At 37.3% G+C, this 25,738-nt stretch overlaps 1 protein-coding gene across 11 annotated transcripts in view; it reads left to right on the forward strand.

Moving 5' to 3' along the window:
• The window catches only part of DZIP3 (DAZ interacting zinc finger protein 3), a 110,337-nt gene that overhangs the window by 31,536 nt on the left and 53,063 nt on the right, over window positions 1-25,738 (forward strand). For 10 of the 11 annotated variants that reach the window (XM_043892596.1, XM_043892587.1, XM_043892593.1 and 7 more), the window contains 5 exons: window positions 2,513-2,627; window positions 8,101-8,220; window positions 9,561-9,662; window positions 11,086-11,178; window positions 11,865-11,917. In XM_043892596.1, coding sequence (XP_043748531.1) covers window positions 2,513-2,627; window positions 8,101-8,220; window positions 9,561-9,662; window positions 11,086-11,178; window positions 11,865-11,917 — 483 coding nt within the window. The remainder of the gene's footprint in view (window positions 1-2,512; window positions 2,628-8,100; window positions 8,221-9,560; window positions 9,663-11,085; window positions 11,179-11,864; window positions 11,918-25,738) is intronic. The other variant, XM_043892598.1, reaches the window with a different exon arrangement.

The raw sequence follows: 25,738 nt of genomic DNA on the forward strand, positions 1-25,738 counted from the left end.
CTGATATACGACCTTAGGAAATTTAATGTTGCTAAGCCTAATCTTTGGAACTAATAACAGGGCCCACCTCATAAGGTAATTAACATAGTGCTCAGGACACAAAACTACTATTCTTATTAAATAATTAATAATTATAGTTATTAATATTATTACCACTTGGAATGGCTGTTTAAGTTATAAATGAGCTTATAACACATTGAAAGGGTCCCAGTTCTGAGTCCAGGAGTATTGGGTATTACATGGTTAGGTATAGAGGAATGTATATGGGCTATCTGTTCACTTCCCATATGTATGTTGTTTAGTCACTAAGTCATATCTAACTCTTTTGGAACTGCATGGACTGTAGCCTGCCAGGCTTGTCTGTCCATGGGATTTCCCAGGCAAAAATACTACAGTGGGTAGCCATTTCCTTCTCCAGGGGATCTTCCCGACTGAGGGACTGAACATGAATCTCCTTGACAGGGAGATTCTTTACCACTGAGCCAACGAGAAAGCCCTCTAATAGGTATATCCTTAGCCATTTGTAGAATCAATCATTCATTTTATTTCTAAGCATTTATTATATATTAGAGACTGCTCTAGGTGTTAGGGGTAAAATGGTTTACAAAACAGTTTCTTTCCTCATGTAACTGACAGTATAATGAAGCTTTGTAGACCTTAATCAAATAATCAGTTATTTAAATAATCAATTATGAAATGTGATAAAGAGCTATGAAGGAAAATATAATAAAGAATTAAAGTCCTTATTGGAACCTCCGTGTGTTTCTTGGGAATCAGAAGTCTCCTTGAAGAAATAATGTTTGGCTGAGATCTGAAGGATGAGTTAGGAAAAATTTACTTATGAAAATCCTTATGAAGGATTACTGCTGGGCCCAACTGTTGAATCCCTAAAAGCATCACTTAATATGGTAGTTCCTTGATTCTTAGAAAGGCTGATCTTCCATCCTCTGGCATGCTTGGTTTTTATTATCCAGAAGATGTCCTGTTTCCTGTTTATTAGCATGATGTCCTCAATGTAGTTTGCCACTGTGATATTTCGCAGAAAGTCAGGATAATCAAAATCCCTTTAATACTGTGGAGAGAATTAACACAGCTCTGAGTCAGAGTCTGGACTGCTGTCCTTCCTTCAGATACGTGAACTACTGTTTCTTTTCTTTATTGATGGGCATCGAGAATCCATTTTCCAAATCACTGACACTAGAAAACCCAGTCGTCTGACAGCAGCATTTCCTTTCATCCCTGGCCTGTAGAGAACAGCCCACCACTGGGCTGCTCAAAGTGTCCTCCTCACTCTGTGTTTCTTATTGCATTAGTGAAATGGGATGTCCTCTGGGCCTCTAGGCTACCCTGTCTCATGGTGGATTCAATGGTGTCATGTCCATTCTACCATCTTTTCCTCCCTGACCTCTCTGGAATACTCTGCCAAGAAATTTTCAACATTTTCATCTCTATTACTATCATAGAGGCATTGGTTGTGTCCAGGCTACAAGTAGCCTCAGCAACATGTTAGGATTGGCTTCGCATGTCCTTGCATTCAGTAAATGCTGAATTATGGGAGAGTTGCCCCATATCAGTATACATTTCCCTACCCAGCTACATATTTGACCATTGGTTTAGCTCTCTTAAGATCCATTCCCAGACACATTCTTGCCTCTGCATAGTAATGAAAGTAGTGAAGTCTGCAATGCTTATGGTGAACAAGCCTTTTCTTCCTCTTTTTTCACTTGGGCTTTGCTTGTACCCAATCCTAGATTTTTCAGACTTTAGGCAATGAGCAGAGATAGGGGAGGACTTTGAGAAGGAAGAAGAGCATCATCTTTTGGGACATGTACCTCAGATGAGGAACCGACATTTGCATGGTCTCCTCGTTCCATAGCAGAGTCCTAATAGTATAATAGTTCTGTTGAGGCTGTGCTTTTGATTTTTGCTGCTGTTCTATCCTTGTGATTAAATACTGGGTCTTATTTTCAGCATGGTCTGCCTTTATGTTTAGAGTTGGTCAGATTTCTTTAAATGTTACCACAGAAGCCTTTTAACTTTCATGGAGAGCCCTTAGTTGATAGTAGTAGCCAGTTTCTTCCACTTTGTTGTTAAATCTGGGCCTGGTTTTCAGCACAGATTATCTTTATGGCCGTCAGAGCTGAGGGTCTCTGTAAATGCTGCCCTCTGTCTTTCATTGTGTCCTGAGTCGGTCAGTGGCTGACCTGTGCCTGTCATTCTCTTTCTTCATGGCTTCCAGGACAGTAAACAAAAGCCAGCCAACTCTACAACCCCTTTAGTTACCATGGCCCCCATACTGTTCAAGCTTGAGCTACTGCATAATCTATTACCTGTATTTCATCCCAATCTACTATAGGTGAGAGTCCTAGTATTTGTATTTTTGTAGCATGCTGAACATTATTATCCTACTTACACACACACACACACACACACACAAATGGGTTGCTTGTTGTCTAATTGGTAAGCTAGTTACAGAGTCTTATTCAAATTAACCTTTTAAACTGCTTTGCAGATATAATGGAGGACTGCTAGAGTTTCATAAAAGCTTACAAGAAATAGGAGATACAGATGATCATTGGTTTGATATAGATCCTACAGAAGATGAAGATTTACCTACAACTTTTAAAGTAAGAAATTATTTAAGAGTAACATTTAATCTGTGGCCAATCAGAATCATCTTTGATAAAGTACAGTTTATGCTATGTCATTCTATAGCAAACATATTCTTTTATTGGGCATTTGCTTTTTGTATGAGAAAACTTTGATTCCATTATCTGGTACAGATTGTGAGTATGATTCAACAAGTAGAGACAAGTGAAGTGGATGTGTTAGCATCCAGATAACAAGAAGATTAAAAGTTGTACTAGTTCAATACTTCACATGGCTAGAGATAAATGTAACGTAACTTCTTTTTTCTAATTATATTTGCCATTGTTTTGTTGTTGATTTAAATTTTAAAAGTATTAAATGGTCACTTCAGAAAACTCTAAAAATGTGAAAATGCCAAAGATAAAAGTAAAATTCATCCATATATTCCTTCAAATGGCAAAACTATTGTTAGAATTTTCATTTATGTCTTTCCATACACACATGTATAAACACTTTTTATTTTTAGTAAATTAGTGTGATGTTATATACATTGATTTATAGTATAAAAAATATACTATTGTGAATTTGCCAGCAAGTAGGTTATTGTATACTGAAAGTATAATTTTTCATAGTCTATCATAAACTGTGCTTTAATTTGGTTAACCAATTCCCTGGTATTGAACATTTAGTTTATCCTAAACATTCTAGTTTTTTAGTATTACGGAAAGTGATCTTTTTTTATTTCTCACATCGTTGCCTTAGTGTAAATTTCTAGAGGTGAAATTGTGAAGTGTTTACACACTTGTATAAGTTATTCATGTGTGTTTCCACGTTTCCTCCCAGAAAGTTTGTCCTGATTTATATTCTCAAGACAGAGTATAAGAATAGCTCTTTGTCCTCACAGGCTTAGCCGCTCAGTCGTGTCCGACTCTGCGACCCCACGGACTGCAGCCCACCAGGCTCCTCTGTCCATGGGTTTCTCCAGGCAAAAATACTGGAGTGGTTGCCATGTGCTCCTCCAGGGGATCTTCCCAACCCAGGGATGGAACCCAGGTCTCCCACATTGTGGGTGGATTCCTTACCATCTGAGCCACCAGGGAAGCCCGCACTCTCTGGATATTCTTTACCTTTTGGGTAATTTTTACCATCTAATGAGCCATGTTGGTCACTTTTTATTTGTTCAATATGAAAATAGCTACGTTAGGCTTCTCTTGGTTAACATTTGAGTGAGGTATCTTATTCCAAACTTTTACTTTAAACCTTTTTGGATCCTTATATTTTAGCTGACTTTAAAGCCAAATGCATTCCTCAAATTAAAGAGGGATGTTTCATAAAAATAAGAAATTCAATTTTTCTAGGAATCTTTAACAACTCAAAAGTTTCTATGTACCTAATAATATAGCCTCAACATACTTGTGACAAAAACTGGTAGAACTAAAAGAGCTAGAAGACTTCCCAGTCACAGTGGAATATTTTAATATACCTCTCTCAGTTATCAATAGTATAAGCAAGATAATCTTTGGTGTTTGGTGAGATAATCATATGTCTTGTAACTTTGACTTAATATATTTAGTAATTTTATGCATTTAAAAAAAAATATTGAATTTCTGTGTTTACCTGAAGCAGCCCTTATTTGGTCTTGGTTGTTTCTCTCCTATTCCTTCTCCTTTTAAAATATTTTTGTTTCTTATCCAAATTTTATTTTTGTTTTATGCCCGCTAGTACATGTATACAGTTTGTCAAGTATATTAAAAGATTTTAGCAGTCTGTGGTTCATCATTTCTAATTGTAGTTTCTGACTATAGGTAACTTCTTTCAACCCTCTAGGCATTTTCCTTTTATATTAACCTGTACTTTTAAAAAGCTGTACCGCTGTTTAAAAAAATTCTCCGTCTTAGGTATCATCTTTTGATTTCCTACTGTGGAAGATGAGGGTTTATTAATTTCCTTATACATCTCCTTCACACACACACTTCCCATTCCTCATCCTAGTAATAGTTACATGTTTTTATTAAATTGACTTTAGAGTTTCCCTTTATTTCTGGGGATACTCTTACACCTCTCCTGTGTAAATCCCCTATTCTTGGATTAAGTTTTCCTCTTTCTAGGTGTACTCCCTTGTTTTGGGTGAGTAGCTTTCATCCGGCAGCTTCCTAGAAAGGGAGCTTAATGGGAGATAAATTTTTTGAGAGCTTTCAAGCCTCAAAATAATTTATACTTTGTACACTTTACTTGTATTCTTGCCTGGGTGTAAAATTATAGGTTGAAAATAATTTTCCTTTAATTTTAAAAATTATGTTTCTATTACCATTTAGCTTCCAATAATAGTACTTTTGAGATATTTGATGTCATTCTGATTCTCAGTCTTTTGCTTGTAACCTGTTTTATTTTTTTCTTTCTGGGAATTTTTAGGATATTCTGTATATCCCTAGTGTTCTGAACTTATTTATTTATTTATTTTTTGGTGCTAGGACATTTTATTTTTTGATAATTTCTTCTTCATTTTCTCTTTTCTTTTTGAGATGTTAGTTATTCAGCTGCTTGACACCCTGGACTGAATTTCTGACTTTGTTATTTCTATGCTCATTTTTATTTTTTGCCTTTTCTACTTTCTAGGAAATTTTCTTAACTTCATCTTTTTGCATAGAGCTAGTATTCAGCCAGTATACACTAGTGCTATCATACTAGTTATTGTAATATTAAAATACTTCCATACTACTTGGAAAATGGTTTCTGCCTCAAAAATAGTTTGGGTAACCAGCTGCATTCCAGATGCCCTGTACTGTCCTCCAGCCCTCTCTCCCCATACTTCTCTAAAATTCAGTAACTAAAGGTTTAATGTCCAATAGAGCAGAGTGCATCCATGATCCTGCTCTGGCTCTAGGTGAGCATGTTCTTATCTGTTTTAATTGGTGCCTATGCCTGTCAGCCCACCAGAAGTTCTACTTCCCAGACATTGTGATTAGTTTTTAAAGGAAACTTAGAGGGCTGGCCTGTACCCTTTATTTGGCATTGACAAATTCCAGGTGTGTACCACCAGAGGCCTGCCCTATCCCAGTTGCTTCTATCCTCATGTGTCTCCTGAGATGAACTTACCCTGTTGGAAGAAGATCATACTTATAGAAATGTTGGCACCCTTGTAGAGTGGTGACCTTCATATCGTTATTATTTTCAACATGATTCTTGTTTCTATCCTTCTGTTGAATTTTTAATTTCCATGATTATTTCAGCTACCATCTACCAAGAGTTTTCTTGTTATGAATGTTCCTTTTTAAAAAAAAAAATAATATCCTGTCCTTTTTTCATGCATTTGAGAGGTGAATGTTAAAGGTAGATGTTAGCTGGATCATTTAAGGTTTTATGAATAGTGGGGTGTTATAATTAAATTATAGTAAAGTATGGTTTATAGAATTTAGGACTCTGAATAGTTTCTGTATTTATGGTAAAGGAGGAGTTAATAAAATAGTTGCAAATTGTAATCAGTGTTTTAAAGAAAAACAAGGGACTGGGATAGAGAAAATGTAGGAAATGTAGAACACACTTACATGCCTATGTGTATCCATATTTATATGTATATATGCATAAATGTGTGTGTGTCTATGTATAGTGCTTAGGAAAGGCCTTTCCAGGAGGTGATATTTAAGTTGGAAGCACAAGACTACTGATGGAACTAGCTCTGTAAAGAGTAGGGAATGGAATTGACTGGGAAAAGGCCCTCAGGCCTTGAAGAGCAAGTTTGAGGAACTGCAAGTATAAAACCATGTGAATTTTATAGGGAGTGAGGCTAGAGATGAATTTGAAGAGATGGGCCAGCTATGGATAGGTATACTGGGTTCAGATGCTGCAAGTTCTGCAGAACCTTGAAGTCAGTCTTAATAAGGTAGTGGGAAGGTAGGTAGGCAGTGGGAAGCCACTGAAGAGTTTTAAGCAAGAAACTGGCACGATCTTTTGCTTCTTTGTAGAGTGCTTTGGAGCATAGTAGGCAGCGATGAGAGATACTAGTTAGGCAGTTGTTACAGTCAGTAATTTAGGTGAGACAGAGAATGGTACTAATGGAGAGAGAATTAGAAAAAGTTACAATATATTTTGGGAGAAGTCTCAACAGTATTGCTTATATATTGCATGTAAAGTGTGATGGAATAACTGTGCGATGGATGACTTCAGGCCTGCTGGTTGAAAGTTAAATAGATTGTGGTAGATGTGCTTGATGTAAGTTCCGTGAGGACTGAGTATATATCGACCTTCTAAGTTCACTGCTGTATCCTTGACATCTAACATTTCCTAGCATTCCCAACAACCTAGTCCATAACAGGCACTCAGTAAATATTTATTGAATGAGTGAATATCAATGACTGGGGCAGAAAATAAGAAGTAAGGAACAAGGAACAGATTTGGTGGGCAACTCAGTAGATCAGTATTGAACTATTATGTAAGTTCCGTGAGGACTGAGTATATATCGACCTTCTAAGTTCACTGCTGTATCCTTGACATCTAACATTTCCTAGCATTCCCAACAACCTAGTCCATAACAGGCACTCAGTAAATATTTATTGAATGAGTGAATATCAATGACTGGGGCAGAAAATAAGAAGTAAGGAACAAGGAACAGATTTGGTGGGCAACTCAGTAGATCAGTATTGAACTATTAAGCATTAGATATGTGAAACGACAGTAGCTATATACATACTATGAGTCCTGTCCTTTTATTTCACCATCTGCAGTTACTATTGGCTATCCTCATAGGATATACTGCTTTCATATGGATAGGTCTTTGGATGCTTCTTCTTTATTTCTTGACATTTAAGAATTTCTAGTTGATTTGGTTAAAATGTTTTTATTCTTCATAAAATTCTGAATGTCATTAAACAAATGTTATGAATGCTGACCTGAGGCATAAAATAGTCTATAGAGGTTTACTTTATCATGTCATATACCCTCAGTATGTGTGGGTATGTCTCTCTAAGGGGTAGTATTAAGGACTTTTAACTTAGACTTGATAATATGTTTCACAGCCTTTAGCCAGCATTTTAAAATACGGAAATTGCATTCGAAGTTGTAACTCTGAGCACTGGGAACGTATTTCTGGCCCCGCCCGTTTTGGCTGAGCAGCCTGTCGCGCCAGTGCAGTGGCACCACTGCCACCGTGGTGTCCTGGGGGCCAGTTCTAGCAGGGACTCTCCTGGGTTTCCGACAACTTGTTGTTTCTCTGTATCTGTATCAGAGAAAGTAATTCTTGTTAGGAACCCACTGGCTGCTTTGAGTTAGAATGGAAGATAGATGTATAGCTTCGAATATAGACTTTTTTCACTTTCTCTGTGTTTATATTCAGTAAGAAATTTAACATTTCATGTTTAGGGCCCTTCTGTGTATTGTTTACTTTGAATGAGGGAAATAGGTTCTGTAACTATTTTTAAAAAAATCTTCAAAAAAGGATATGAAATGAACCTATAACAATATAAATGTGTGGCCTTTTTATTACTGATTCATAGATTTTTTATTTTTAAAATTTAGGACCTTCTTAATAATTTCATCAAAACAACTGAGAGTAATATAATGAAGCAGACCATTTGCAGTTATCTAGATTGTGAGCGATCTTGTGAAGCTGACATTTTAAAGAACACCAATTATAAGGTACTATAATTATCAATCAACTGTTTTAAAAATGTAATAGTAAAATTAAACTTAGGTGAAAATTATTATATTATCATTCATCAAAATACTCTTTAAAAAGTACTTCATTTATTGTTTATAGACTTTTTGATAGCAGCCATTCTGACCGACGTGAGATGGTACCTCACTGTGGTTTTGATTTGCATTTCTCTGATAATGACTGGTGTTGAGCATCTTTTCATGGCTGATTCATGTCAATGTATGGCAAAACTGCTACAATATTGTAAAGTAATTAGCCTCCAATTAAATACTTTTTTTAAAAAGTACTTCATTTAATTACAGAAAAATGCAGTTGAGAAGTTGTTTGACTCTTGAAAATCTCAAAAGCTTAGATTCCTTGTGATCAGGAATTATTTATATCCTGTGAGTCTAAAAAAAAATGAATTGGCGCAGAGCCCCTGTTTGAGTTTCCTAGCCATACAGCAAATTCCGGTAGGCTGTCTATTTTATGTATGGTAATGTAAGTTTCCATGCTACTCTCCATCCATCTCACCCTCTCCTCCCCTCTCCCCATCTCCGTAAGTCTGTTCTCTGTGTCTGTTTCTCCACTGCTGCCCTGTAAATAGACTCTTCAGTACCATTTTTCTAGACTCTACATGTGTGCACTAGAACATGGCATTTATCTCTCTCTTTCTGAATTACTTCGCTCTGCTGTGTGACTCAGGAAACCCAAACAGGGGCCCTGTATCAGTCTGGAGGGGCGGGGCGGGGCGCGAGATGGGAAGGAGCTTCAAAAGAGAGGGGAGATGTGGATCCCTTTGGCTGATTCACGTTGAGGTTTGACAGAAAACAGCAAAATTTTGTAAAGCAATCATCCTTCAATAGTAAATTTTAAAAAATGAATTGGCTTTGCTAGGCCTTTTGTAATATTCACAAGTGCAGTAGCTCAGGAGCTGTTTCTCACCAATGTAGCAATCTAAGGTCTGGTGATTGATGACAAAGGAGTTTTGGGGAATAATGCTATGGAATTGGGGCTGAAGGAAAAGAGAAATGTAAAAGTTCTGATGAAGTGGGGCAGATAGCATGTTCATCTACAAAGGTCACTCACTGAGTTTCTAATACTTTGTTGTATGCAGCATATGAAAAATATTAATTAACTTATTCAAATTATTGCCTATTTTTTGTCTTTAATGATATAAAAATGATTTATATAGTTCTTTGGTTACCAGTGATCTGTTGATAAATTTTCAATGTCATGTAAAACTCATCTAGTTATAGAATAATAAAAAGTGACTTAAGGTGATATTTTCTTTATCTACGTGGATTATTATTTCTTATCAACAGTTTTTACTCTTTTCCAGGGATTTTTTCAGTTAATGTGCAGTAAGAGCTGCTGTGTTTACTTCCATAAAATTTGTTGGAAAAAGTTCAAGAATTTAAAATATCCAGGTGAAAATGATCAGGTATTATATTTGTACTTCCTTTAAAACTTTACTAGAGCATATCCTCTTCTGCTCTTTCCTGCTTTTTTCTTCTTTCCCCTTCATTTCTTTCTGTTCACTTCCTTCCTCTTCCTTTCTTGCTCCATGTTTCTTTCCCTATTCTCTCTGATACTTTTCTCCTCACTATTTGGTCATCATTACCATTTATTAAATATGTCTTTGTAGGAAATTCACATAAAGGACATAAAATCAAAGAATAGAATTGCTTAATAAAAAGAAAGGACAACTGTATAGTTTTAAGGGTAGAGAACAGTGATAAATTTTATAGTCTTCAAAAATATATCTGTTATTGAGAATTCCCTGGCAGTCCAGTGGCTGGGGCTTGGTGCTTTCACTGCCAGGCCTCGGCTTCAGTCTCTGGTAAGGAGACTAAGATCCCACAAGCTGCACGGTGTGGCCAAATAAAAACACCAACAGAAGACCTTCAAAATATATTTGTGTTATTTATATTTGTCTAAAATCATGTAACTAAATTGAAATTTTTCCACTGAAATTAAAGTAGAAATTGAAGGCCTGTGTCTATGTTAATTACTCTTTATTCTTTAATGAGGTAATGGCCATAAGTTGGGTCTGTAATGTTTAATTCTAAAGTGTTTACATTGTGGAAACCACAGAAAACACTTATAAAGCAATTGTATATGGAGTTGAGTGTTCTGAGTTCAGGTCCAGATTGAGCCACTTACTAGGTTTTTTTTACACTAGGCTGAAACTCATTTTTCTAAGCCATAAAGTGAGGGTAGTAATACCTACTTTATAAGGTTGTGAAGATTAACAGATAAACTTGTACATTGTAAAAATCATTATATAAGGCATAGTTATTCATTTTTTAAGCAGTATGTAAATACTTTTCACTTTCTTTGATTGTTAGGGCAATCAGTATTACTCAACTTTAGAAAGACAAGCAAAAGAAAACTAAATAAATTAACCAGAGGAAATAGCAAGATCAGGATCAGAGGACTCAAATTTTTAATCTTTCTTTTCCACTGGAATCTTCACTTATCTAATAGAAATTCATTATTTCTTTTTGCACTTATTTAATTTGTATATTTTGCTTGAAGTTGCTATCACTGGGAGCATCAAATTCATTTTTGTTTATAATGTAACTATATAAAGATTTTGAAATATTAATAGAAATGATGAGAGAGAAAAGTGTGATCATACATTTTAAATAGGAAATCCATTGGTACAAGAAATGGACTATCTTTGAACAACTAACTCTCAAGTGTTTGTTCACATCTTTTGTTTTACTGTCTAGCAATATTTGCTTCTAAATTTATATAAATATAATCAGTTTTGCACATCAGTGGGTTTTTTCTGTTTTTATTGTTCATATTATTTTATCTATTGAAAATTTATTATTGTTTTCTATTGATAAAATTTATAGAGTTTTAGTGGAAAAAAATGTTTAAAGGAAGGATGTACGGGTGACATGGTAAGGATGCTACAATGTGAGGTACCTGGAATTGTCAAAATTTTGGTGAGTAACTTTCTCTTGTTTTTCTTGCTTTTCTTCACTGGAATGATGTTTTTGACTTGGAACAGATTTGGGAATTGTAATAATAGTAGCCTTGTCATATTCTCTTTGATGGTAACTAAGCTCTCTAACATTTTGTTGCATTGATTTCTCTAAAGTAGTATTTAAGTGGGACTTAAAAGCAAAAAAATCTTAAAAATAAAACACACACACACACAGAAACTGACAAAACAGGCCATGACTATACCAGTGAGGAAAGGCTATCACGCACAGAGGATGATAATCTAATTCTGCTACACGTATGCTTAAAGATAACTTCAGAGTGTCTGAGCCCTTTATAGCCTTGGTTTTGCTATTTCATTTTAATAAAATATCTCCTTGATTTTTCAGTTTATCAGTAAGTAAACCAAAATTTTAAAAATGTGTATATATATTATATTTAGGTATGATCTTCTTTTTTAGATTTGGCATTTATATCCTATGGTGGTATAAAGTAGAACTGGTTTTTAAGATCAGCTCTACTATTTGACTAAGATTGTTTATAGCTTGTTTCTTCTATTTTATTTGTTGTATATTCACTATAGTTTCATTCTCACTGTCTTCTTTCAAACATTAAGGCTAAGAAGTAACACTAAAGAATTTTGAAAATTGAACTACTTTAGGGCTTTTTTTTCCCCCATCACTTGCAGTTTGAAGTTGTGAGAAAGGATGAATATATAACCATTGAAAATTTAGGAGCAAGGTAAGTTTCAAATTAAATATTCTGCTTTTTTTTTTAGCATGTGTGTATTTTTCAGTTGCTTCTTTCTGTGTTTTCTGTTACTTTTTGGTGCTTCATTAAATTGAAACACACTATCAGTTGTGTGAAAAACTGTATTTAATTGACATTTGTTTACCCTTCTCCACCTCTTTGTAGATACTTAAATTCTAAAGAGGAAAGGAGAAATTATGTGGATGCTTTTACCTTAAGTATGAAAAGAATCCCTTCATGAAAACCAAACATATTTTTCTTAAAGTTATTTGAATTAGGTTGTTAAAAAAACTTTCTCCTAGCTTTCAAGACTCATCCAGGCCTCCAGGCTCATCTGAGAGTTAGAATCATTCTAGATGAGAAAGCTGTATTGTAACTGTATATACTGCTTATATATTATATATAAGCAGAAATTAATTGAGCTATAAATTGTTTCTGTTGAAATTAGGAATTTCAATATAAAACTTATCCTAATCCATTGATTCTCTTTTCTTCTGTTTAAAATGTCTACCATTTTTTAATCTACCAGGGTTAGACATTAATACCTAAGGCATCAGTTTTCCCTGTGAGCTAATGAAACACAAAGCTTTATCTCTGCTTTAGATCTCACTCTCAAAACTCTAGGTCTATCTACCTGAATGCCAAATGTTTCCATTTTTATTTTTCAAAAAGATCTATAGTTCAATATGCCCACAGTTAGATTCACAATAATTCTTCCCAACACTGCTGTGTAACATTTTTTAGGTCCAATTAATTCAGCTTCTTAAATATATTGTACATGCCTCCTGACTTCTACCCTTGTGCTTCTGTTAAGCTTAATAAAGTTATTTTTCATTTGGAATTCTTAAATAGCTTCTAAACTTGTCTTTCTGGCTCCAGTCTTACCTTTCTTCAGTCTGACTGTTCAACAGTCTATAGACCTGTCTGTTCAGCCATTAAAATAGCTTTTTTAAAAGAAAATTGGAAATACTTCACTTCTCTGCTTGAAAATCCTTAAGAGACTTCTGGTTGTTCCTGGTTAAGTTCAGACTTCTTAGCTTGGTTCCTTAAGACTCTCTGGACCCTGCTATACTCACTGGTGTCATCGCTTGTCATTCTTTTCCTACTATAATATATGTAGCAACTATACTCAACTTCTTTTAGTTACTAAGTGTGCCATCTGTTTTACCTCTAGGATTTGCCCAGAATATTCCACTCCTTTGGATTTGACTGGTTAAAACTTCTAGAAAGTCCTATTTACTTTGCATTAGGTGTTTCAATCACATATTCCCATTTTTTCTCCTGTTAAAACATTTACTAAGTTCTGTTGTACTTTCTTGGCTCTCTTCTCCATTTGACTATAGCCTCCATGAGGGCAAGAACTTTAACTTGCTTACTGGTATATTCCCGGTATGTAGCATAATGCCTGGCATATAGCTAGTACCCAACAGTTGCATGACAGGTGTGGAGATTCTGCAATGAGTGTGTTACTTTTGTTTTGATAGGCAGTTAACTTATTTGGAACTGAACTGCAAGGTTGTTTTTCTTGGCTAGTGGTTCCAGTTTCAATTCAGATCTTTTGTCTTTAGCTGAGCTGCTATGAATGAGTCTGTTCCACATGTATGGTTTAGCTTTCAGTCAGAGATGTGGCCAAAAAACCTGGGGGATCTCTTCTCTGTTTCCTTTCTGGAATTCCCCCACACTCAATAGCCATGACTCCATGGCTTCAATTTTCTGGTTCCTTTAACCAGGGAGACCTTTGTTTTCCACTATGTTATAGTTGCGCCAAAGAATTGATGCTTTTGAACTGTGGTGTTGGAGAAGACTCTTGAGAGTCCCTTAGACTGCAAGGACATCCAACCAGTCCATCCTAAAGGAAATCAGTCCTGAATATTCATTTGAAAAGACCCTGATGCTGGGAAAGATTGATGGCAGGAGGAGAAGGGGATGACAGAGGATGAGATGGTTGGATGGCATCACCGACTCAGTGGACATGAGTTTGAGTAAACTGCAGGAGTTGGTGATAGACAGGGAGGCTGGCGTGCTGCAGTCCATGGGGTTGCAAAGAGTCAGACACGACTGAGCAACTGGACTGAACTGAACGTTATTCTTACTCTGAGACTAAAAGCTCTAACTAAAAGTGGTAAACTTAATTTCATGTAATTCTCTTCTCTTCTCCCTGAGCATACATATACCCTCTACATTTGATTTGTTTGGTTGGTTTGTTTCTTCCAAACACCTCTTTGGTGCCTCAAGAGTTGCTTTTTGTAATTTGTGTAAGTTTTATAGTTATTTTCTGTGGGAAAACCCTGGAATAATTGAACCTTATTATCAAAAGTGGAAGAGCTGTGATTTATGTCGGAGAGTGTTTTGCCTATGTTCTCCTCTAGGAGTTTTATAGTTTCTGGTCTTACATTTAGATCTTTAATCCATTTTGAGTTTATTTTTGTGTATGGTGTTAGAAAGTGTTCTAGTTTCATTCTTTTACAAGTGGTTGACCAGTTTTCCCAGCACCACTTGTTAAAGAGGTTGTCTTTTTTCCATTGTATATTCTTGCCTCCTTTGTCGAAGATAAGGTGTCCATAGGTGTGTGGATTTATCTCTGGGCTTTCTATTTTGTTCCATTGATCTATATTTCTGTCTTTGTGCCAGTACCATACTGTCTTGATGACTGTGGCTTTGTAGTAGAGCCTGAAGTCAGGCAGGTTGATTCCTCCAGTTCCATATGACCCACCTCCCAGAATATTGGAAATAAAAGCAAAAATAAACAAATCGGACCTAATGAAACTTAAAAGCTTTTGCACAACAAAGGAAACTATAAGCAAAGTGAAAAGACAGCCTTCAGAATGGGAGAAAATAATAGCAAATGAAGCAACAGACAAAGGGTTAATCTCAAAAATATACAAGCAACTCCTGCAGCTCAATTCCAGAAAAATAAATGACCCAATCAAAAAATGGGCCAAAGAACTAAACAGACATTTCTCCAAAGAAGACATACAGATGGCTAACAAACACATGAAAAGATGCTCAACATCACTCAGAGAAATGCAAATCAGAGAAATGCAAATCAAAACCACATTCCACGCCAATCAGGATGGCTGCTATCCAAAAGTCTACAAGCAATAAATGCTGGAGAGGGTGTGGAGAAAAGGGAACCCTCTTACACTATTGGTTGGAATGCAAACTAGTACAGCCACTATGGAGAACAGTGTGGAGATTCCTTAAAAAACTGGAAATAGAACTGCCATATGACCCAGCAATCCCACTCCTGGGCATATACACCGAGGAAACCAGATCTGAAAGAGACACGTGTACCCCAATGTTCATTGCAGCACTGTTTATAATAGCCAAGACATGGAAGCAACCTAGATGCCCATCAGCAGACGAATGGATAAGGAAGCTGTGGTACATATACACCATGGAATATTACTCAGCCATTGAAAAGAATTCATTTGAATCAGCTCTAATGAGATGGATGAAACTGGAGCCCATTATACAGTGAAGTAAGCCAGAAAGATAAAGACCAATACAGTATACTAACTGCATATATATGGAATTTAGAAAGATGGTAACGATAACCCTATATGCAAAACAGAAAAAGAGACACAGATGAACACAACAGACTTTTGGAATCTGTGGGGGAAGGCGAGGCTGGGATGTTTTGAGAGAACAGCATCGAAACATGTATATTATCAAGGGTGAAACAGATCACCAGCCCAGGTTGGATGCATGAGACAAGTGCTTGGGGCTGGTGCATTGGGAAGACCCAGAGGGATGGGGTGGGGAGGGAAGACCCAGAGGGATGGGGTGGGGAGGGGAGATCGGGATGGGGAATACATGTAAATCCATGGCTGATTCATGTCAATGTATGGCAAAAACCACTACAATATTGTAAAGTAATTAGCCTCCAACTAATAAAAATAAATGGAAAAAAAAAAAACAAAATGCATGGGAAAAAAAGTGGAAGAGCTACCTCATAAGGTTTTATGAATGAATAACAGAAATATTTGGTTGTTTTTTAACTTTAAAATGCTTTATTGTTATTAAAATATGCTTAAAGAAAAGCCCACAAAATATAAGTGCAGGGTTTAAAAAAGAATTATGAAGCATACAGTCTTGTGGCTTTACCCAAAGCACCAAATAGTTATGTTAGCACTCCAGAAGCATTCAGTTCCCCTCTTCCTAGGTAACTGTTAACCTGACTTTCACAGTAATCATCTCTTCATTTTCTTTATTAATATAAATGCATTTCTAAACACTGAGTTTTTTTATAGAGTTAGGCTTTTTTAAGCTATAGTTCATATACAGTAAAATTCACTTTTAAAATTCTTTAAATACAACCAGGTAACCACTACCATGACCACTAGCTCTTCATCTTCCCTAGTCTCTATAAAATCTCTTACATAGTCATTCCTTTTCAACCTCCAAATCCTGGTAACCACTGATATGATTTCCATTCTGATTAATACTGCTTTTTTCTGACTATCCTCTAGTAGGAAGACCTTTAGCATCTGGATTTATTTTACTTAATGTAATGATTTTGAGATTCATCCTTGTTATTGCATGTATCAGTAGTTCAGTTTTTCTTTGTTGCTGAGTAGTCTTCCTTTGTATAGATGTGCCATAACTTATTTATCCATTTAACAATTGGTGACATTTGAAATGTGTCTGATTTTTGACTTTATAAATAAGGCTGCTATACATATTCATATATTACTCTTTGTAGAAAGAGATGCTTTCATTTCTCTTGCGTAAATTCCTAGAAGCAGGATTGCTGAGTCATATGTTTTGTGATTAATGTTACAAGAAACTGCCAGACTGTTTTCAAAGTAGCTATACAGTTTATTATTCTCAACAGCATTGTAAGAGAATTACAGTTTCTCTGTATTCTGTTCAGCACTTGGTATTATTAAATTTAAAAATTTCAGCCATGTTAAAAGATATGTAATGGTATCTTATTGTGCTTTTAATTTTCATTTGCCTAAATTTTCAAAACTAGTTTTCTATTTTAGACCCTTTGCTCTTTCATGATAAATCTCAGAAACACCTTATAAATTTCTCTAGACTTCTTGCTGAGGTTTTGATTGCATTGAATTTGTAGGTCAGTTTGGGGATGATTTGTATCTTAGCAATACTGAGAATGCCCATCCATTAAGATGGTGTATAATTAATTTCATTTATTTGAGTCTTCTTTGATGTCTCTCAGAAATATTTTGTAGTCTTCTGTGTACAGTCTTATAAATATTTTGTTAGATTATCCATGTATATTTGACTTTTTATGCTACTGTAAATGATAATTATAAAACTTAAATTTCTAGTTATTTCTGTTATATAGAATTGATTTTTGTCTATTGAACTTATATCCTGTGACTTGCTACTTAATAATTCTAATATTATTTGTAGATTCCTTGAGGTTTTCTATAAATGATTATGCCCTCTGTGCATAATGACAGTTTTATTTCTGTTTTGCAACCTATTTGCTCTTTGTTTAGTTTTCTTTGCACGTTGCGTGAGCTGAGTTCTCTAGTGCAGTGTTGAATGCACGTGTGGGAGCAGGCAGTCACCTTGGCCTTTCCCAGACCTTAGGGAGAAGCCATCAGTTGAGTATGCTGTGAGCTGTAGAAGTTTTACAGATGCTCCTGTTCAGGTTGAAGAGATTCATTTCTCGTGCTACCTCTGTGAAAACATTTATCATGAATGGATAAGGAACTAATGCTTTTCAGCTTGCACTGAGATGATCATATGGTTTTGTCTTTATTGTTAATATGTTGAATTACATCAGTTTATTTTTAAATGTTGAATCATATGTGCTTTCCAGGAGCAAGTCATAATTGGTCGTGATCTTTATTTCATGTTGCTGCTTGTCTTTTATTTTTTAGCTTTATTGAGCTATAACTGGTATGTAATATTGTGTAGGTTTGTTATACAGTGTGATGCTTTTATATATGTATAATATTCACATATATGTTCATATATATTTATAGGAAACAGTTACCGCCCTAACATTAGTTAGTATATCCATCACCTCATACAGACTTTTTGTATGATGGGAATGTTTAAGACCTACTGTCCTTTTCGGCTGTGCCTTGTAGCGTGTAGAATATTAGCTCCTCAACTCAGGATCAAGCCTGAGCCTCCTGCATTGGAAGCATGAAGTCTTAACCACTGGACTGCCTGGGAAGTCCCTAAGATCTACTGTCTTCACAACTTTCAAGTATACATAATAGCATTGTTAATTATAGTCACGAGGTATCTTGGATCCCTGGTTTGTGCCTTTTGACCCCTTTACCCGTTTCTCCTCCTGTTGTAGAAACCAGTACTCGAGAAAGCAAGCCCCACACTGGGAGAGCTGGAGAACTCAGGTTTATTACACTGGGGGGTCCAGAGGAGTTCTTCACACTCCAAGCTCTGAGCCCCGAACAAAGGGGTTACAGAGATTTTTATACACGGACAGGCATGATTAAATGGGTTTGCGGGTTTGCAGGGGCTAGGGCGATTGCAAAGAGCAGGACAAAGGTGAGTGAGATAAGCTCCAGTTCCTAGTATTATGAGTCCCTACTTTCTGAGACCTACGAGATCTAGATTTTGCAAGGAGCAAGCTGGGTTACAGAGGCAGAAGGAGCAGGAAGTTACATAAAATTTTAACTTTTCCTCTTCATTCCCCCTCTTGATGCTTCTATCACTCACTGTAGAAAGCATCATCTCATGTTTTGGTAGGACATTCAGAGCTCCCCATTGTTCAGGGGGCTATTTTGAGCTATTACCATTTGTAACTTTATGGATTTAATCTAAGAGGTTATGAACTGACAATTACAGTGAGAATACAAGGGCCACACAAGAGCACTGCAAAGAATGTGAAGAGAGGACCTGTTAAAGGGAGAAGCCATGGTGCTCAGCTCCAGATACTGTTCTAAATACCCCAGAAATTAGCTCGTTTCTCTCTCCTTTTTATGATTTATCTCCTTAGCTGTTGGGCCTAGTCCTTGAATATTTCTGATTGGTTTACATAAAAGCAGCATTCTTCAATTAAGAAGAGACAGAGTCCTCTCTTTTCAGCTGTCAGTAGGTCTAGCCCTCTTCTATTCTGTAAAACCACCTCAGCCAGGGAGTCCAGTTGGTCCTGTAATGAAAAGCACAGCAATAATACCAATGAGGGATAGAGGCCAGGGTTGACAATGAAAATCCATTGATACTTTGATAGCAGGATCTTCAAGCTTCCACCGTGCGTTGAGCAGCCAGCTGCTAGAGTGGGGCTGGAGCAAGGCTGAGGAATCCTCAGGCTCCTGCTGTGCATTGACTAGTCAGCTCCTGGAGGGACTAGAGCGGGGCTCAGCATCCTTCATGGGTGAGGGCCATTGTCTTTGGAACCAGACCTTGAGGAGGTTTCTTTGGGTCCCAAACTGCTTTCCAGGTGTCCTCATCAAGGAAGCACAGATTTCTTGACTCTGGTGTGGTGACATCTGTAACTTTAACAGCAGTAGGGGTTGCCAGGATGACCCTGTGAGAGCCTGTTCAAACTGAACAGGCTGAAGTGGTTCCTTCTTTTAATCTTTAACCCATATCTCATCTCCTGACTGATAGGGATGAACCCAGTTGCCCAAAGGAATGGGTGTCCTTTTTAAGGTTTCTCGGGCGATATGGCTGAAGACTTTTCCAGGGCCTGGAGGTGTCGGGACATCTCCAGATCAGCTAGTTGGTGGTGGTCTCCCTTGAGCTTTTCCATTACTGGGGGTGGTCTCCTGTATAAGATCTCAAAGGGAGAATAGCCTGAAGGCCTCAGGGTGCATTTATAGAGGGAGAGGAGAGCCCACAGAATGATAACACAGCTTGTTGTAGCATTGTCTGGGTGCTGGCTGGGTGGACATTCTTGTTGTGCTACTACTGGGAGAAACCAACTTAACAAGAAAGTTGAAGATATCTGGCCCGAAGATTAACAGGCGCAGGAAGCTGTCATGGGGCTGCCAGGAGAGCCAGGTTCAGGCATCGGTTGGCGACATTAGTGCTTCTCTGGGCATGAGAAGATGCAAGAATTTAGGAAGCTGTCGTGGGGCTGCCAGGAGAGCCAGGTTCAGGCATCGGTTGGCGACGTTAATGCTCCTCTAGGCATGAGAAGATGCAAGAATTTGGACTCATAAAAATCTTTACCTAAAAACATCTGACTTATCTGAAGGCCTGTTTTCTGGGTTTTTCCCAGAGCACAGAGTGCCTTATTTTTTGTCTTCATCCTGAACTCCTTTCAAGGGTGTGTTGAAGGTCAGCATTTTGTAGTGGTTATGATTTAGTCTTTGTAGAGGCAGCTGGCAAGGGCCACCTTCTAGTCAGCAGGGCCCCTTCATAGCCACATATTTGGCCATGTTTTGGGGGCATTTCATGGTCATCCTGTCCCATGGTGCTGCAAAGGCTCATTCTCAGGTCTAACAAAGATTCCATTGAGAGGCCACTCAATGTGTTGTCACTAGACCAGGCCTTGTAAGTAGCAAAAGTCTCTGGACCATACTTGTCTTACTAGCCTCTTGGTCCAGGAGAATATTTCCTCTTCTTGTTTCTTTCCATATCTAGAGTTACATTATTACAATTATTGAGCTCATATGGAACTGCATATCAGCATTTTATCACAGGCTTAGTCACACATTTGGTAACATAAGAGATAATCTTCTGAAGCAAGCTACATAGAAAATAATATAGCTAGCAGTTAGCTAGTAAGGTCACAAGCAAGAATTTATGTCAAGAACTTTCATTGGGTATAGCCTGGTGTACCTCAGGTCATTTGACTCAGTTAAATGATTATAGCCAAGTTTTCATCTACTGGTTGTATATCATGGAGCATCTGACCTTTACCCAAAGACTGGTTACTGAGATAAGCTTTAGAAACAATCTTAGAGTGTCCTTTTTAATAACTTAATTAAAACTTTTGGCAATATAATATAACAAGGAACTATCTCAGAAGTGAGTCTTAGAAGCACAGACCTTAATTAACAAAACTAGAATTTAATATTGAGTGAAACATAATTTTTCTTTTCTTTTCGTTTTTGGAGAACTCATTGTGTGGGCATTAAGACTGTAGCCAGGTAAGGCTTTAACCCATCAAATAAAAATGAAGTCTGTCAGGAAGCTGGGAAAAGCCAGGCGGCCGTCGTGGATTTCCCATAGCCCTGGCTCTTTGATTTTAAGCTGTTGTTTATCTATTTTTAATTTCCTGATTTAGGAGCAAACTATTGCCATGTTTTAAGGACATCAGGATAGAAAAAGTCTAACTGTGAGGGGTTTTTTTGTTGTTGAAGCAGAATGAACTTTGTCTACATGTACCACAATCTTAAATGATGTTTATTTACTTTATCAAAGTTATAAAAAGATTTTGAAAACAAATATAAATCACTTAAATTTTTAGGCAAAGAAATTCATAATCTGTTATTGAAAGCTGCATTTTGAGAACTTTATTCTCTAAATAGAAGACCAAATTCCAGTCTGGTACCAGCTTACTGTTAATAACAAAATTTGTTTATTTACTTAATCTTAACTCTTTTCTATAAATCTTGAAGAACTAGCAGTATTTTTTTTAAAGGCATGAGAATAAAACCACAGAAAGCATGTTTAAAATTCGATTCTATAGCAATTGACAAAGAAACCTGGTTCATAACATTTTAATATGATAACTAGAATTATAATTGACCATATTTTATCAGGACATATCAGATCTATATGAATTTTACACAATTTTAGAATTTCTATATTAGTAACATCAACCATACAGTATAATCTGAAAAGATTTATCACCCCTTTAACAGTCTTTCCCTTGTGGCTCAGCTGGTAAAGAATCTGGCTGTAATGTGGGAGACCTGGGTTTGATCCCTGGGTTGGGAAGATCCCCTGGAGAAGGGAAAGGCCATCCAGTCCAGGATTCTGGCCTGGAGAATTCCATGGACTGGAGAAGTCCATGGGATCACAAAGAGTCGGACATAACTGAACAACTTTCACTTCACTTCAACAGTACTTCCCATGTAATTTAACATGTCCAGTGAACCCAGGTAGCTTAATAGCTCTTTGGGATGTCTCAGGGACCCTCTGAAGCATCCCAAAGTTAGCTAGAAGTCATTTAGGAAGTTTTATCAATAAATATCAAAAGGGTTATAATAGTCAGGCAGGATCATATACGTCACTGTGAAATAATAGTTATTCACTTAGCCAAAGTTAACAAAAGATTTTAAAGGTAAATTTAGAACAGATCAATTAAAAGGTAAAGAAACTTAAATCTATTATTGAAAGTAGTTCAACATCTGAAGAAAGTATGTCCTCTTAACAGAGAGAAAGGCCAAATTCAAGTTTTGCACCAGCTTACTTTAAACTCATCTAGGTAAACTTAATTAAATTTATTTTAAACTTAGTCAGTCCTAACCATGCACAAAACTTTTTAGGGTCCATTTTCCACAAACCTTTTAATCACTTTCTGTAACAGCCACCTGTAAGTCAGACCTACTTTTGTTTTCCCTTTATAAAATAAAATTTTATTTTTTATATCTTCTTTATTAAAAACATACATCTTACTTCCTTATTAGATTAGCAAACAAACATTAATACTAGATATTTAATATTGAATATTTCCCAGTTTACATGAATCTGAAATTTATTTAGGTTAATTTTTCTTGTACTTAGAATTGTTTGATTTATAAGTGCTTACTTTTCTTTAGGCCAATTAAATTAGAACACATTTACAACTTCAACAATATTATCAGAAAAAAAAAAAGACATACACTGAGACATACATAAATACAGACAGACAGACAGAGATCTTATAGTTTTCTGTTTGAGATTTAAAATATCTCTTTGACTCCTTTTTTTTCTTTTCATAAAGTTCTAATTTGCCCAAGGCTGAGGTCTCAGGCAAAGTAGGCTGTGTATTTCAAGGACATGGAAAGAGTTAACTTCAAGCTTTTTCCTTGGCAGGCCTTTTAAGAAGCTAGTTATTTTTAACTGTATATGCATAAAGAATTGGCTTTGCAGTTTCCAAAAAAAGCTGCTCTCACTCTTTCAGTCAGCAGTCACGCACTCACAATTATTCAGAGGCTATCACAGTGCCCCCCTTCTCCTGAGTCCCCAGGTTTCCTTAACTGTTGCCCCTTTCTGGGAGCCCATCAGTTATAATGCCTCCCTTCCTCCCAAGTCCCCCGTTCTCCGTATCTAGTGCTCCCTTCCTGGGAGCCCATGGAGGTGATCAGTCTCCTCTTCCCGTTGGGGCAGGTTCCTGCCTGGGGACCGACCCCAGGGCCTTACCTTATCCTGTGGCCACTCCTGGTGAGTTGGTCAGTCCCTCCAGTGAGTCCAGTTGGGGCTCGGCCATCTGGGGAGTCAGAACACCGGCCTGAAAGAACCTGGTAGACCGTCAGGTAGCACACCTCCTCGTTCATCTCCGGGTTCCTTGGTTCCAGCCCGGCCGAACCACCAGTCCAGTGGTTCAGGGGCCAGTGTGGCTGGAATCTGACTGGGGCCTCCAGAAATGTTGACCTAACAAGTACTCAAGAAACCAAGCCCCAACTCGGAGAGCTGGAGAACTCAGGTTTATTATGCCGGGGGCCCCAGAGGAGTTCACACTCCATGCTCTGAGCCCCGAACAGAGGGGTTACAGAGCTCCATATACACAGACAGGCATGATTAAGTGGGTTTGCGGGTTTGCAGGGGCTAGGGCGATTGCAAAGAGCAGGACAAAGGTGAGTGAGATAAGCTCCAGTTCCTAGTATTGTGAGTCCCACTTTCTGAGACCTACGAGATCTAGACTTTACAAGGAGCAAAGTTACAGAGTTAGAGAGGCAGAAGGAGAAGGAGTTGATGTAAAATTTTAACTTTTCCTCTTCACTCCCACCCTGGCAGTCACCAGGGGTGGTTTTTGAGTTCAAGATTTTTTAGCTCCCACATATAAGTGAGATTGTACAGTATTTGTCTTTCACTGTTAGACTTATTTCACTTAGCCAGGTTTACCCATTTATCACAAATGGCAGTATTCCCTTCTTTTTGTGGCTGAGTAGTATTCCATAGTGTGTGTGTGTGTGTGTGTGTGTGTGTGTGTGTGTATGTATGTATATGCCAGATTTTCTTTATCCATTCATCCATTAACAGACACTTAAGTTGTTTTCCATGTTTTGGCTGCTGTGAATAATGCTTCAGTGAACATAGGGATGTAGATGTCTCTGAGACAGAAATTGTATTTCCTTTGGACACATAAAGTGAAGAAGTGTTAGTCACTCAGTCGTGTCTGACTCTTTGCAACCCCATGGACTGTAGCCTGCCAGGCTCCTCTGTCCGTGGGATTCTCTAGGCAAGAATACTGGAGTGGGTTGCCATTTCTTTCTCCAAGGGGTCTTTCCAACCCAGGGATTGAACCTTGGTCTTCTGCATTGTGGGCAGACTCTTTACAGTCTGTTGCTGTTTCATTTTGTTGACTATTTCCTTTAGTGTGCAGAAGCTTTTTAGTGTGATGTAGTCCCACTTAGTTATTTTTGCCTTTTTATATGTCCTTTTGATGTCATATTAAAAAATCATTGCCAAGACTGATGTCAAGGCAATGTTGCTTTTCTCTCTACTTTCAAAGGTCTCTGTCTTTTACTTTTGTTAAATAAGTTATAATGCATCTCAGTACAGTCTTTTTAAGGTTCTACCCATTTGTGGTTCTTTGAGCCCTGTGTATCTGGATGTCCATTTTGCACCTTAAGTTTAGGAAAGGGACATTATTTTTTTTAAATACTCTTCCATCCCTTTTTCTTTCTCATCTCCTTCTGGGAGAAACTGGAGAAACTGTAGGCCCAGAGGGGCCCTCCTGGTTCAGCACTGTGCGAGCCTGAGAGACGGGTGTGTGGTCAAAGGACTGCTGTTCTAATCCTTCTAAGACAGCTCTTCTTTGTCTGTGTTGTCCAGGGGGATGCATCAGGCTCACAGTTGGCTTCTTGGATTTTCATAAAGGTGTCTTGTCTCTGGAGAGTTACTCGTTAGTCTTTTTGTGAGGGAGACTGAAGTCTGGAATGTCTGTGTTGCTATCTTGATGATGTCATTTCACTGGTGTTGTTAAAAATATTATTCATGATGAGTTTTAATATGATAAGGCAGGCTTTATTCAGAACTTTCATGAGAGGCATGGAGACTCCTGCTAAGGGTTGTGTAGTAGGGAGTGAGACTGGACAAGTGGGAATTTACAGTCAGGGAGCAGAGTGGGAGGCAGTGGATGAAAAATTACCAAGAATCATCAAGGGTAATTCTTTGTTAAACTTACCTAATAGGACTCTTGCTGAAGTCAGGCCAGGATAATCAATATTACCTGAGGGAATATGGAGGAGAGGAATTTGGTCTGATATATCAAGAGTGACCAAATAACCAGTAGTGGATTCTGGCTAAAATTGACTTAGCAGGATTCTTCCTAATTTGGAGCTGTTGAGCACCTGCACAAACATGGGGCCTAACTGAAAAAGAGTTCAAAAGGACCTGACTAGAGTTTGGTTTTGGAGAAAATCTTTGTCATTTGATTCAATTTTCCAGTATAATTAAAGGATTTCTGCCCTTTGCAACTAAGGGAAATTGATCCAAAGTTTGTTTGTTTTTGTAATGTCTTTGTCTAGATTTGGTATCAATATAATGCTAGCCTCCTAAAATGAGTTTGAAAATTTTCCTGCTTTTGTCAGAATGCTGCCTTGATACTATTTTATAAATGCTTTGAACTGTATAAAAGGCCAAAAAGATATGACATCAAAAGATGAGTCCCCCAGGTCTGAAGGTATCCTGTATGCTACTGGGGAAAAATGGAAGAGAATCACCAATAGCCCCAGAATGAATGAAGCAGCTGGGCCAAAGTGG

Source organism: Cervus elaphus, chromosome 31 (genome assembly GCF_910594005.1).
Source record: "Cervus elaphus chromosome 31, mCerEla1.1, whole genome shotgun sequence".
NCBI classification, from domain to species: domain Eukaryota; kingdom Metazoa; phylum Chordata; class Mammalia; order Artiodactyla; family Cervidae; genus Cervus; species Cervus elaphus.